General features: G+C 41.6%; 1 protein-coding gene across 1 annotated transcript in view; it reads left to right on the top strand.

The window, feature by feature from the left end:
• zgc:174164 (uncharacterized protein LOC570656 homolog) overlaps positions 1–14,680 on the top strand; it is a 51,391-nt gene that overhangs the window by 24,688 nt on the left and 12,023 nt on the right. Inside the window, exons 10-13 of the mRNA XM_048551200.2 lie at positions 889–973; positions 3,814–3,947; positions 5,619–5,790; positions 7,003–7,092. Coding sequence (XP_048407157.1) covers positions 889–973; positions 3,814–3,947; positions 5,619–5,790; positions 7,003–7,092 — 481 coding nt within the window. The remainder of the gene's footprint in view (positions 1–888; positions 974–3,813; positions 3,948–5,618; positions 5,791–7,002; positions 7,093–14,680) is intronic.

Genomic DNA, 14,680 nt, shown 5'->3' on the forward strand with positions numbered 1-14,680 from the left:
TTAATTTGACGGGCTTTCTCTAAGAGCTGAATGCTGCTAACTCTGGCATGTGGCAGTTGCCACTCCCCAGTTTTCCAAATGTCCTCATCTTATATAGCCATAATGACATCATCAAATTCTTATAATATGATTGCTTTCAGGTTGTCAACTCCATCAGATTTAAATTCAATTGGTTTTCTGTACCTCTAGTTGCTTTGTAGAAATTAATTGCCTGAATTTAAACTCGTCACTACATCAAAACAAGACTGCTGTTTTGCCTGCCACCTGTAAGGCTTTGATACCTTTGTTTCACTTTGATGCTCTGTACTGGCAACTTCAGCTGCTATTCACAGACATACGTACTTTTTAAAAAATTTCTAAGTACAGACTAAGCATAAATCTCTTAAAGGAACTATACGTTTCAGCTTCCTGCCTTCCACTTCACAACTACTCTACCCAACTTCATAACAGTGGTACAAAGCAAATATGTTATCAGGTTTTACATCGCCTTAAAATACATCAGCTTTAAGGAACAAAGGCCAACATTGTATTGACAGAATATGATGACTTGACATGGGCTGAAAGCCAAAACAAATACAATTTTATTTGCCAGTTAGACCAACACACCTTTTATTCAGACCTATTGAAGTCAATGGAGTTAAATGTTGGACAGAATGTATATCAGTCAATTGATGTGACACAAAAAGCTACATCTAGGATTGTTCTAACTTCATGATCAATATTTTCAAATATCTTGCACTGCAAACATATGTTTAGATTATTCTCTTGAAGAGTCAGCGGAAATGTATTTTTAACTTTGAACAGTCAGTTAGCCTGTAGAGCTAAACCAGTTTGTTCAGGTATATTAACAGTGACATCTCTCATTTCATTGTTTTCTCTCTGTTTCAGAGGTAAAGCTCAGTTCAGTGGAATTCTAGGCTTGGCCTTTGTAAGCACAGTCTGCTCAACCAGGCTTGGAGGTGGAATTGATGTTGTAAGTGATCTGCTTTATTGCTACAGGACAGCCATTGACTAAATTGGACTTTGCGGGCTGATTCAATAGGCTCAAGGTGGGTAGCAGAATTGGGGAAATTAACAGGCTTAGCACACGGACCTCAGGAAACAGTGCCCCGAAGGCAGGATCTTCCTTGGAGTGAGGTGGGGGAAAGTGAGAACGTGATGCAGTCAGATCATCAGTCCAGGCACAGATCCAATGTGATTGCATGGATGGCCAAGTGGCAAGGTGGGATCTTTAAAAAATTTTCTCTGGAACTTAGTCCCCATTGTTTTCTGAAATACTGGGCCACCTAATTTTCAGTCCTCAGCCCTTCACTCACTCCCCATTACCACTCATGTATTCCATATCTAATCATGTCTGCTACACACCAGTATCTTGCCCCTTACAGTCCTCTTGCCAACTCATGGCACTTTCAGGTCATTCACCCAATATGCACTTAGCACAGATCCAATAAACTGTGCAGAAACACTGGCCTTGATGGAATCGCATGAAAAATCACAACCTAGTGCTAATTTTATTTGAAAATAACTGCTTTTATTACAACCCTAAGGAAGTGTCAACCAAGTAGGTCATACCAATAATGGAAATTATAAGCACCTGACATCTCTCTCACTTGTACAAATAAAAAAATTGAACCATTGACAAAACAGATCACGGAATGGAAGGCTTGTAAATCTGATGATGACCTTGGAGGAATTCAGCCAGTATCTGGCAGTGACCTTTGCTCAGGACAATCATTATTGCTCCCCATAATAATATGCTGTCCTCTACTGTGATCTGGTTTCTCTGGTTTCAAAAAAGTTTCCATTCTGGTTGTGACAGCCCTTTGGTTTCCCCTGTCAACACCAACTGTTTCAGTTTTGCTAGGACCAGATCTTTCTCATCCAAAGTCTGATATTGTCAGCTGTGACTGGAAATGTGTCCAGGAAATTTAAAACCATCACAGATTCTTCTAGTGACAGTACCACCAGTGGTGTGTTTGCCAGCATGAGGCAGCTCAATGCATCCAGATTTGCTAATTGGCTTCTCGGACATTGCTTCAACTTGTAATTATAGGCACTTAGTATTTGAGTCCACCACTGACTTCAGCCTAAAGCAATGGGCAACACTGCCCTGTCCATTTTAAACAGATCTGGCAGGGGTTTGTGGTCTATTATTGTTACAAATTTATGTCCGTAACGATATTGGTGGAATTTCCTGATTCCACATGCGACTGCCAAACCTTCCTTCTCTACCTGGACTTATTTACGGTCTACATTAGCCAAAGTTCTGTGCGCATATACTATTGAATGTTCCTCTCCATTGGACCACCTATGAGCTAATATTACCCTGATGCCGAATGGGGAGACATTGCATCTCGATACAAGATCTCAGTTGAGACGATAGTGTGTCAACATCTTAGAGGATGACACCTGTTTCTTCACTTCCCTGAAAGCTATGGCTTACCCTGCAACTCACATACTCGATTTGCCACTTACTATGACTCATACTCAATTTGCCACTTACTATGACTCACATACTCGATTTGCCACATTTTCAAATAGCCCAGATAGGCTTCAGCTAGTAGGTGCTTTTGCAATAATCCCATAAACCAAATGTTCTGTCAGCATCTCATTAAGGGTTAAACTAAAGTCACATGCCTCTGCTAATCATCTTAATCTCATCAAAAATCCGAATATGGATTCACCTGGTTCCCAAATTGTCAAGTAAAACCAATAGCATATTAGAATTAGGGGAGGCTTGAGATCATAATATTTCCTTAGCTAAATCTATCAACTCTTGAAAGGTTTTAGTATCTGGTGCCTCGGAAAGTTAGAATCCTAATAACCAAAACAGTTGCAGGTCTAGTCGAATTATTCATTGCTTTTCATCTGCCCAATGTCATTTGCCTAGAAAAAATAACATATTCTTTCCACATAGTGGGCCCAATCTTCACCAGCAGGATCAAATGAGTCAAGGTTTCCAAATAACAGCATGATGCCAGAAATGCTTACTGCAACTCAAAGACAACTGTTGCGAGCGAGTTTCTCCAGGAATGTGCTTTTGTCTTGTTGCCACTGAAATAACTCCACAAAAGTGGTATCTCATCAACAGGTTACCCTTTATTTACACATGAAGAGTCCTTGACATTGATCCAGCTCCCTCAGAGCTAGCTCTCAATGTGAACAAGATGTTTTACATTGTTGTTCTTATCTAACAGTCTGAATCAGGGAACTTATATTCTATGAGGTACACTTGGCTGACCTCATTATAATCACTACACTTTGAATATCACCATTACCTTGTCAAGTAATACCTTGACTTAAACATTATTGTCCTTGTTTTCAAACACTCTGTGGCCTTGACCTCCTTTGACATGTGTGTGTTGCTTGAATTCTGGCCGCTTGAGCATTCCCAATTTTGATGATTCACTGTCAGTGGTCTTACTTCAGTTCCTTGTGTTCCAAGTTACAGAATTTCCTCACAAAAACTATCTGACTCTCTCTCACTTTTTTCCCTGCAGGGACACTTCTGAAAACCTACCTTTTGACCAAGCTTTTTGTCATCTGACCCAATTGATTAAGATTTCAGATTTGGGTTTGAATTCCTATTTCCAAACTAGGTCACAGGAAAAGTTACATCGTCATATACTTAAAACCTACACCTGACCAAACATTTGTCCTAAAATTACCTGTCATGGTTCACAGGTCAAATTTTACTTGCAAAACTTCTACAAAATGTCTGAGATATTTTACTCAGACTATAGCAGTATAAGTTGTTCTTGTTCTAAAGGTACTTTTCCTCTAATCAACAAAATCTATTCCTTTTTCAATTAGTTTCATAATAGCAATGTGCCGACTGCAGCAACAGTTCTTGCTCATGAATTAGGACATAACATGGGCCTTAGCCATGATGATCAACGACCATGTGATTGCCCAACTAATCACTGCATAATGTTCAGTTCAATTTCGTAAGTATGGTACTGGCTTATAATGTGAGAAAAGGATATTATTTTCTGTTTTTTTTCTCTATAATACTTAAAATCAAATTTCAAATAAATGTCAATTACAGCTTACAGGAATATAAAGACAAAGCTAAATGCTAAGGAAAATTCTGTGGTGACATGTTACAGTTCACTCAGACATAGAAACACATTACTTACTCCACCTCAACACCTTTCCTGAGAAAGAAGTGTAATTATTTCTGAACAGCGTAAAGATGGAACTGAGTTAGTATAGTTGATGCTTTCAAGATTATAGATAAAATTAACAAAATTATCCAGACAAATTATCTGCTAGGTTGAAGAATTTAAATTTCAAAGACACATTAAAATAAGGAAGTCAAGGAAAGAAATGTTGAAAATGTCAAAAAGCCATAGAAACAGCTACTACCATTAAGTTCAAAATATAGTTGATTGACTCAGGAAAGAAAGAGAAAATAGGTATACCAACGGGGGTCACATGTGATGGAGTAACGGACAGATCTTATAGAGTCCGTTCTGGTCAGTAAAAGCTTCAACCATAGAGTCATGAAATGATTTGCCATTCAGCCCAAAATACTTGTGCTGATGTTTAGAAAGAGCTATCAAATGAATAACTTTCACCACAAGGTTTCTGCTCCAAATATCTTCCAATTACTTTACCAAAGTTATTACAAAACTTGCTGCCATCTAAATTCAGGCATTTCAGACCATAACAAGATGAGGGACTGGCATTGCATCAGAAATGTCACTGGAGGAGTCATTCAGAAGCCCAGGCTCATGCTTTTGGAACATGAGTTCAGATCCAAAGAATTGAACTTCAGGTAGTATTTCTGTAATGAAAAGCTAATTTCAGTAACTGCAACTAAGAAATTATTGTCGATTATCATGAAAACTGATCTGTTTCACTACTATTCCTAAAGGAAAGAAATCTGACATTCTTATTTGCGCTGCCCTGCATGCAACACCAGATCCACAGAAAGGTGATTGACTCTTAATAGCCTCTGAGATTGCCTAACTGCCACCCAGTTCAATATAAGTAGGGATAAATAACAAAGGCTGGACCTGCCAGCAACACCACATCACATGAAAGAAAACATTAACTGACCAGTTCTGTCACTGTCAAAACTCTTCATGCTTTTGAACACCAGTACTAAATCCCCTGAATATTTTCTACTGTCAAGGCAATCAATCTCTACACATACAAGGAGGAACTTCTTCTCTCAGATTATTGAGAGTCTTCGGAATTCCTTGTCACAGGAAAACATGGGGAAAGAGTCCTTGTGCATACTTAAGGCTGAGATGGATAGATTCTTGACCAGCAGGGGAATCAATCATTATGGGAAAGGGACAGGAAAGAGGTCGCAAAGAGCACTCGATCAGCCATGATCCTATTGAATGGCAGAGCAAGCTCGAGGGGTTGAACAGCCTACCTCTGTTCCTATTATGGCCTTGTAAATGATCCATTGTATTAATTTAATACACAATCAAAATAGTATCTGTAATTACAGCTTTCTTTTAAAGAAATACGATGATCGATGTCTTGAATATCATTGTACAAAATAATTGTTTGGCCAAGATTAATTTAGCAACTAACAGGCTAAGAATTAGTTGGAATAAATTACATATATATATATATTACAAATATTGTCTTTATTACAGAGGTTCAAGGAATTTCAGTAGCTGCAGTCAGAATGATTTTGTAAGGTTTATCGAGAGAGGAGGCGGACTATGTCTTCAAAATGAACCAGAATTAGAAGATCAGTATTCCCTACCATCCTGTGGCAATAACATTGTTGATGAGGGAGAGGAGTGTGACTGCGGTACACCACAGGTTAAACATCAAATCTCATCACATTTTCTTTCCAATTTCTAATAAATCTCTTGTTTTAGTTAACATGAAGATAGACGCTCTTATCATATTGATTTTTCTGATACTCATCTGTCTAACCTCTCATTCTCAACTGTTCACAAACTTAAATTCATCTAAAACTCAGACAGTCATTCATCTTCTTGATGAATAATGTTAGATTTTAAACCCCAGTGCACCAAGTTTAAAATTATTCTGTTCATAAACAAGAAAAGAAAAACTTAATGAGAGATAATGGGAACTGCAGATGCTGGAGAATCCAAAATAACAGTATGGAGCTGGATGAACACAGCAGGCCAAGCAGCATCTTAGGAGCATAAAAGCTGACGTTTTGGGCCTAGACCCTTCATCAGAAAAGGGGGATGGGGAGAGGGTTCTGAAATGAATGGGGAGAGAGAGGGAGGGGGATTGAAGATGGATAGAGGAGAAGATAGGTGGAGAGGAGACAGACAAGTTAGAGGCGGGGATGGAGCCTGTAGAGGAGAGTATAGTTGGGGAGGTAGGAAGGGGATAGGTCAGTCCAGGGAGGATGGACAGGTCAAGGGGGCGGGATGAGGTTAGTAGGTCGGAAATGGGGGTGCGGCTTGAGGTGGGAAGAGGGGATAGGTGAAAAGAAGAACAGGTTAGGGAGGCTTGGACGAGCTGGGCTGGTTTTGGGATGCAGTGGGGGGGAGGGGAGATTTTGAAGCTTGTGAAATCTACATTGATACGATTGGGCTGCAAGGTTCCCAAGCAGGAATATGAGCCACAACAATGCTAGCCGAAGGTTGCAGGAACAGCAACTCATGGGGTCTAGTGTGCGGGTGAAAGTTTTCTAGCTCCGGATATCACCCCAGTTTGACAATATACCCAGTGATGCCCAGATTTTTTATAAACTAAAAAAGTAGAAAAAAAATCGGTCAGTATTTCGGGAGGCCAGTTCCAGTCCGGCATAATAGGTAGACTACAGCACAGTTAACAAGAGAAGAAAGAAGCAGCAAAATTCTACAAACCTGATTTGGAACCTCCTATTATGTTTGACCACTATGATGGTATGTGCATTGGCTCCACTGAACAGCTACAGAAAAGCCTGCTACAATCAAACACAAGAATTGGATTAGCAATATGTTTAAATTTTAGAAATTCTATGAGTCAATCTGTTCATTTTATGTTATTTTTAACTTGCTTTTTTTCTAGAAATGCTCTAATCCTTGTTGCAATGCAGCCACTTGTCGTTTAACGTCTGGGTCACAATGTGCTCACGGGAGGTGTTGTGAAAACTGCAGAGTAAGTAAATGAGATCTTCTGTAAAGTCAACAGGCTCTGAATTGTAAAGTTATTATGTAAAATATTTCTTTGTATTTTAATAGAGAATAAGGCACTTACTAAATTCACCTCATGATGCAACTGTCTTCAATCACAGTACCTTTATCAACAACCTCACAGAAAGTTAACAACAGTGCAATTACATTCACTTCCTTTAAGAAAACACATTTACTAATATAGGAGAGCCATTAACACTTGCAAAGTAAAAAAAATGTTTTCCACACAAACACCTAAAAGCATTATTCCTTTGTGGTTCAGATTCCCAGCACTGTATCTTTTTATCTTCATACGATATAATCATGGATCTTCAACTTATCAGGCTGTAAATTGTTTCCCTAGTTGCATTTCGCTCTCACTATAAGATTCAAATTAAATTTTCCTTTTATAGAAACTAAAAAGGATATATTTCCAGTAGGCAGGCCCAGTAGCTTGGGAAATACATGACTTGTCCTCCTCTTATTTAAATGATGTTTGCTAGATTGTTTTTCCTGACCTTCCTTTTCATTATGTTCTGTGTTGCTCTTCATTATCAAAGAACATGTGCAGAAACTTTGGAGACTGGATGCCCTCCAGGCTTGTATTGGTAGATCATGGCCACGCTATCCTAAACAAGTTCAGCTTGCCATGACTCCAGGTCATTTTCCTGGTTTGGATTAATCTCATACACAGGGAATAATTGCAGCAAGATTTCTGCTCTGTACCTTCTTCTTTGGGTGTCAATAGTGCAGGATATTTACAGGTACCGGAAGCCCCTTAAATGTTTCCAAATGTAGAGATTTTGATGGCTCCGAAGGAACTCTGTTGGTGCCCAGTTTTGGAAGGCGTATAGGAGAGAACAGTAGCTAAATTAGATCACATCCTTCTAAAGGTTTTTCATTCAATAACTGCTAAAGTGTACATACTGCATTTCATATTTCAGTCTTGCTGTGTAACAGTACTACTGAGGTGGCATGGGGGAAATACTGTGAAGTGATTTATTTGATGTATTGTTTATTGTAGTCACATGCGCTTAAGAAATCTGTACAGTGAAAAGCTTCGTCTGCAAGAGTGCAGGCAGATCATGGTGAGAAAGGACATACGGATCATAGGGTGCTTAGACAGAGTGAGGCACACAGGCTACACTGCACAGGAGGTGCATGAAGCATGATCAATGTTAAAATGATCAACATTATTTGAAGTTATAGAGTCCTTTCATCAGTCTAATAACAGCAGGGAAGAAGCTGTTCTTGAACTTGCTGGTGCATATGTTCAAGCTTCTGTAACTTCTGCCTGACGGAAGAGGTTGTCCGATAGCTTTATGGGTGGGAGGTATCTATGATGACGTTGGTAGCCTTTCCACGACAGCTAGAAGTCAAACTGGAGTCCATGGATGGGACATTGGCTTCTTTGATGATCTGGGCTATGACCTTGTGTGGTTTGTTACAGTCCTGGGCAGAACAGTTACCTTACAGGGCCATTATGGACCTGGATAGTATGCTTTCTGTGGTGCATCTGTAACAGTTGGCGAGGGTCCTTATGGACATGCTGACTTTCCTAAGTCACCTGAGGAAGAAGAGGCATTGTTGTGCCTTCTAGACTGTCACATCTACCTGGGAAGTCCAGGACATGCTGTCGGTTCTCTAGGAAATTGACGCGCTTAACCCTATCAATCACTGGTCCATTGATGTAGATGGGATATGTTCTCCTCATATCTTTCTGAAGTCAATGATCAATTCTTATGTTTTGCTGATATTGAAAAAGAGGTTGTTATCACTGCATTATGTCACCAAGCCCTCTATCACCTTTCTGCATTCTGACTCATTGTTGTTGGATGGCCATTTGACCACCGTGTTGTTGTCAGCAAAATTATGGGCGGCTTTTGTTTGGAATTTGGCTACACAGTTGTGGGCATACAGTTGTGGGAGTACAGGAGGGGCTGAGAACACATCCTTGGGGGGCTACAGTGTTGTGTCAGGGAGATGCAATTGTCTATCTTCACTGATTGCGGTCTATGGGTCGGGAAGCTGAGCATCCAGTTACAGAGGGTAGGAGCCGAGACCTAGGTTTCAGAGTTTTGAGATCAGCCTGGAGGAAATTATGGGTGTTGAAGGTTGAGTTGTAATCAATAAGTAGGAGTATGAAGTAAGTGTCCTTGTTGTCCGGATGGGTGCAGGGTTAGTGAGGTGGCATCTACCGTGGACCTGTTATGTTGGAATGCAGATTGCAAGGAATCCAGACAGCCTGGGAGGCTCAAGTAAACTGGTGCCTAAGGTCTCACCATTATTTCATTAATATTTAAATGTCAGGGCAAACAATTAGCAGGGGAACAACATACTTACTAATGTGCCAGGGAGAAAATCTTGCAGGCTAAAATCAATGGCAGTAATGTGATAAAATGTTTCAGAGCCATCTATGGCCAAGAGCAACTCCATGAGGATTCTAAACCGATGACATTATGCAGCAAAAGCTTACAGACAAGGGAGTCAAGGGTTATGAGGTACAGAAAGTAAAGTGGAGCTGAGGCCATACTCAGATTAGCCATGATTTTAATAAATAATGAAGCAGACTCAAAAGACCAAATGGCCTACTCTTGCTCTTAAATCCTTTGTTTGTGTCCTATTTTCATAAAAGCAAATAGATACTGCCAGTAAAATAACCTTGATGGAATAATAATGTGTATGTATAATCTGTACTATAGAAGAGCAAACTGAAAGTATATCTTCTTTTTGGCACAGAACAATGTAGTCAAGGGACAAAAACAAAGTTTGCTAGAAAAGCTCAGCAGGTCTGGCAGGTGAAAATAGAGTTAACATTTTGGGCCTGGTGACCCTTCCTCAGACATGATGGTGGCAGGGAAAACATCAGTTTAAATGCAGAAATTAGGAAGGTGGGTGGGGTACAGAGTAATTGATAGGATGGAACCCAAAGTGAGAAAAAGACAGTTGGACAGTCAAAGGAGTTGCTAACGATCAGGCTGGGAGGGTGAATAGTTGTTAATAGGGACTGTTAGTGACTAACAACAGGGGTGTGTAATGGAAAGCTATGTGGTAACAAGGCCTGGTGTGTCGGGTAAGGGGCTGGGATATGGGAGATTTTAGGCCCTAAAATTATTGAACTCAATATTGAGTCTGGAGGCCTGGAGGGTCCCCAAGCGGAAAATGAGGTGGTGTTCCTCAAGCTTGCATTGGGCTTCGCTGGAACACCGAGACAAGCCAGAGACAGAAATTTTGGCCAGGGAACAGAGTAGTGTATTGAAGTAACAGGATGAAGGGCCTAGGCCCGAAACGTCAGCTTTTGTGCTGCTAAGATGCTGCTTGGCCTGCTGTGTTCATCCAGCTCCACACTTTGTTATCTTGGATTCTCCAGCATCTGCAGTTCCCATTATCTCTAGTGTATTGAAGTGGCAGGCAACAGGTAGTTCAAGGTCTTTTTCGCAAGCAGAACATAAATGTTCTGTGAAGCCGTTGCCAAGTCCACGCTTCATTTCCCCAGTGTAGAGAGACTACATTGTGAGCAGCGATTGCAGTAGACTAGATTCTGGGACGTGCAGGTGAAGTGTTGTTTCACCTGGAAGGTATGTTTGGGCACTTGGATACTGGGGAGGGAAGAAGCAAATGGCAAGGTGTTGCAGGGGAACAGGGGAAGATGCCGTAGGGCTGTGGGGAGGTGTTGGGGGTGAAGGAAGTGTGGACCAGGGTGTCCTGGAGGGAACGGTCCCTGTGGAGGATTGACTAAAGAGGGAAGGGGAGTATGCGTATGGTGGTGGCACCCTGCTGGAGGTGGCGGAAATGGCATCTTCACCTACCATCTTCTGATGGTATGGTAGGTGAAGATAAGGGGAACTGTATTGTTGTTGCAGGTAGGAAGAGAAGGGGTGAGGGCGGAAGTGCGGAAGGTGGATCAGACCTGGTTGAGGGCCCTGTCGACAATGGAACTGAGGAATCCTCGGTTGAGGAAGAAGGTGGACATTTCTGAGGCTCCCTTGTTGAAGTTGGCCTCATCTGAATGTATACAATGGAGAAGGAGGAACTGGGAGAATGGGATGGAGTCTTTATAGGAAGTGGGGTGTGAGGATGTATAGTCCAGGTAGCTGTGGGAGTCAGTGGATTCGTAATGGATATTAAGGGCCAGTCTATCCCCAGAAATAGAAACAGAAATGTCGAGGAGGGTCGGGAGGAGTCAGAGATGAACCAGGTGAAAGTGTGGGCAGGGTGGAAATTGGAGGCAAAATTAATGCAGTTTTACAATTCCAGACGAGAGAGGAAAGCAGCACCAATTACATCATCGATATATCAGAGAAAGAATTGTGGGTGGGGGCCGGAAATAGTACTGGGACAAGGAATGTTCCACGTACCCCTCAAAGAGACAGGCATAAAAGGGCCCATGTGGGTATTCATGGCAACCCCTCTCACCTGAAGAAAATGAGAGGAGTTGAAAGAAAAGTTGTTGAGAGTGAGGACAAGCTTGGCCAAGTGGAGGAGGGTGGTGGGTAGGGATGGTTCAGGTCTTGGCTCCGGGAAGAAGTGGAGAGCCCTAAGACCCTCCTGGTGGGGCATGGACGTGTAAAGGTATTGAAAATCCATGATAAAGAGGAGGTGGCTGGAGACAGTAAACTGGAAGCTTTGAAACCGGCATAAGGTGTCAGATGAATCATGGATGTATGTGGGTAGGGATTGAACTGTGGGGAGAAGACTGAGTCAAGGTAGGAAGAGATGAGTTCTGTGGGGTAGGAGCAGGCTGAAGCAATGGGTCTGCCCAGATAATCCTGTTTGTGGCTTTTTGGCAGGAGGTAGAAATGAGCTGTGTGGGGTTGGGGGACTATTAGCTTGGAATTGGAGGAGGGAAGATCACTGGATTAAATGAGATCAGTTACCCTCGTGGATACAATGGCCTGATGTGCCATGGTGGGATCATGGTCCAGGGGAAGGTAGGAGGAGGTATCTGAGAGTTAGCGCTCAGCCTCTACAAGGTAGGGGTCAGTATGCCAGACTACAACAGCACCACCCTTTTCGGCAGGGATAGAGGAGAGTGTGGGAATGTGAATTCAAGGTAAGCTATGAACTTGTTCAATGGCAAAGAAAACACAAAGGCCCACTCCTGCTCCTGTTTCATTTGTTTCTGATTTATATTCTTAATGAGATCTCTTCGTTTCTCAACAGATTGTTGTGTATCTTGCTGCTTCTTGTATCATACCTGGAGCAAATCCCAACTGACAAGGCCTCACAGAGATGGCTAGTGGAGGTTCCATTTGGGGTTCCAACTCCAGCATACTTGTTTGGCACAGTCCCCAGACACTGCACAACGCTCAGAAAGCTTCAATATTTTTGTAGCAGTCCTGTGAATTCAGATCCCTAAGTTCCCTTGCAAAGGGAATCTTGCTGTATTCCCCTTGGAAGCACCAGTTATTTCTATTTATTTATTTTATAAAAGTTTTATTTGCTCCTGGGATGTGGACATCACTCACTTGGACAGCATTTATTCCCTATTCCTACTTGCCGTTGATAATTTGATGGTGAACTGCCTTCTTGAACTGCTGCAATCCACGTGCTTCAGTTTAACCCACAATCCCTTTAGGGAGGGAATTCCAGGATTTTGATTCAACGACACAGAAGGAATGCAATATATTTCCAAGTCAGGATGGTGAGTGACTTGAAGGGGAACTTGCAAGTGGTGGTGTTCCTGTGTATCTGTTGCCCTTGTCCTAGATGGAAGTGGTCATGGGCTTGGAAAGTACTATCTGTGCACAAAAAGAGAAGGGACATCAAGGCATAGATGTTGCAAGCACCCATGTAGGCACCAAATGAATGGGCGCTAAGAGATCTGTGGTGCACTCTGATCTGATGCGTGAGACATGTGCCTGTCACTACACAAACTGCCCTTGCAGCAGCATTGAAGAGGTGCTCGTCAAAGTGCAGTATTTAGATGTGAACTGTATATATAAGGTTACAGATGTGCATGATGTGGTAAGGCCGGTCTGTATCCAAGGCCCACCTCCTTGGGTGAAAGATGTAGGTGGAAACTGAGATGATGGGGAATATTAGCCAAGATGGAGACCTGGAGGAGCATTTGTAAAATCATAGCTGCCAGGTACCCACTCATTTATTTGAGGGTAACAGGGCAGTTAAGAAGGTTTACAGGACACTTTGCCTCTATCTCTTGTGGCACAGATTAAAAGAGTAGGAAGGTTAAAACCTTGAGTGTCGGAGCTGTACAAAACTTTGGTTAAGCCACAGTTTTAAGTGCTGGGTGTAGTTCTGGTCACCGCACGATAGGAAAGATACGATTGCACTGGAAGGGGTTGCAAAGGACATTCACCAGTATGTTGTCCAAGATGAAGCAGCTTAGCTATGAAGAGAAGCTAAGGATAAGGTTAGGTTGTTTTCTTTGGAGAAGAAAAGATGAGGGGGCACTGGATTGAGGTGTATAGGATTATGAGGGGCATGGAAAGTGTAGCAATTATCATGAATTCAGCCAGCTGAACATCATAGGATACGAGTTCCTTCACTGGGGCCATTAATCTGGTCCAATCAGTATCCTTGGCAGGCATTTAAAACGGAGAGTGGAAGAGATACAGACACTCTGAGAGCTGACTCTGAATGAGGCAGTATTAAAGTCAGGATGCCCATGTATATAAATGGGTGACTCGGTGATGGATATTGGCCCCTGTGGAGTTATTTCAGACAAGTTAGATAGAAAGCAGTTTTCTCCTTAGTTGAAATGTGATTAACAAGAGGGGATAATATTAAGGTGAAAGGCTGGAAGTTTAGAGAGATTTTGAGAATTTTTTTCACTTTGAGTGTTGTGGGTATTTGGAATACAATGCCTGAAATGAAAGTTGAAGCAGCAAACCTCTCAGCCTTTAAAATGTACTTGGATGACCACTTAAAATGTCATAATATCCAACAGAAAGTGGGAATAGTGTAGATTTAGAGTAGATTTTTGTAGCTGTATACAATGGCTGTAAGAGCCTTTTCTGTGCTGTATCAATTTAATTCTCTCCATTGCCTGATCAAATCGCAATGACTGACATTGCAGCATAAAATCATGAGATGCTAATGCATACGATTAGGGTTCTTGCTGCAAACCACCAGGGTTCTTGTCACAAAGTTAAAACCTTGAGTGGAAAATGGACTTTTTCCTCACTGTTGAGAATTTAATCTTTCCATTGTTGCCACAGTTGAACAACTGACTTGTCATTGCCCAGAATGTTAAGGAGGCTGTGAAGATTGTACCAAAAAAATCCAAAATGATTCTTTTTTTCCAACTCTCTGCACGGGCGCAATACATTACTCCTGATATTCATGTGACTGTTTTTCCTTAACATTCTTGTTCAGAGCTTGTTTGTGGGTCCTGCTATGTTCTATTTTCATTAGAGAAATGAGACATTGTGTGACTTGCTGGGCTGCTTGCAAAGGAAGGTGTCTGCGACCTCAAGCTGCAGCAGGCTTTTAACTTATACAACAACATAACTTATCATTGGGAAAGCATCCATAGTAGGCATTTTCTGTGCTAGAATTCCCAGAGTTCATGCAAACATCACAGAACCGGGAAATATACATGAGGTTAGTGC

This window comes from Stegostoma tigrinum, chromosome 20, assembly GCF_030684315.1.
Source record: "Stegostoma tigrinum isolate sSteTig4 chromosome 20, sSteTig4.hap1, whole genome shotgun sequence".
NCBI classification, from domain to species: domain Eukaryota; kingdom Metazoa; phylum Chordata; class Chondrichthyes; order Orectolobiformes; family Stegostomatidae; genus Stegostoma; species Stegostoma tigrinum.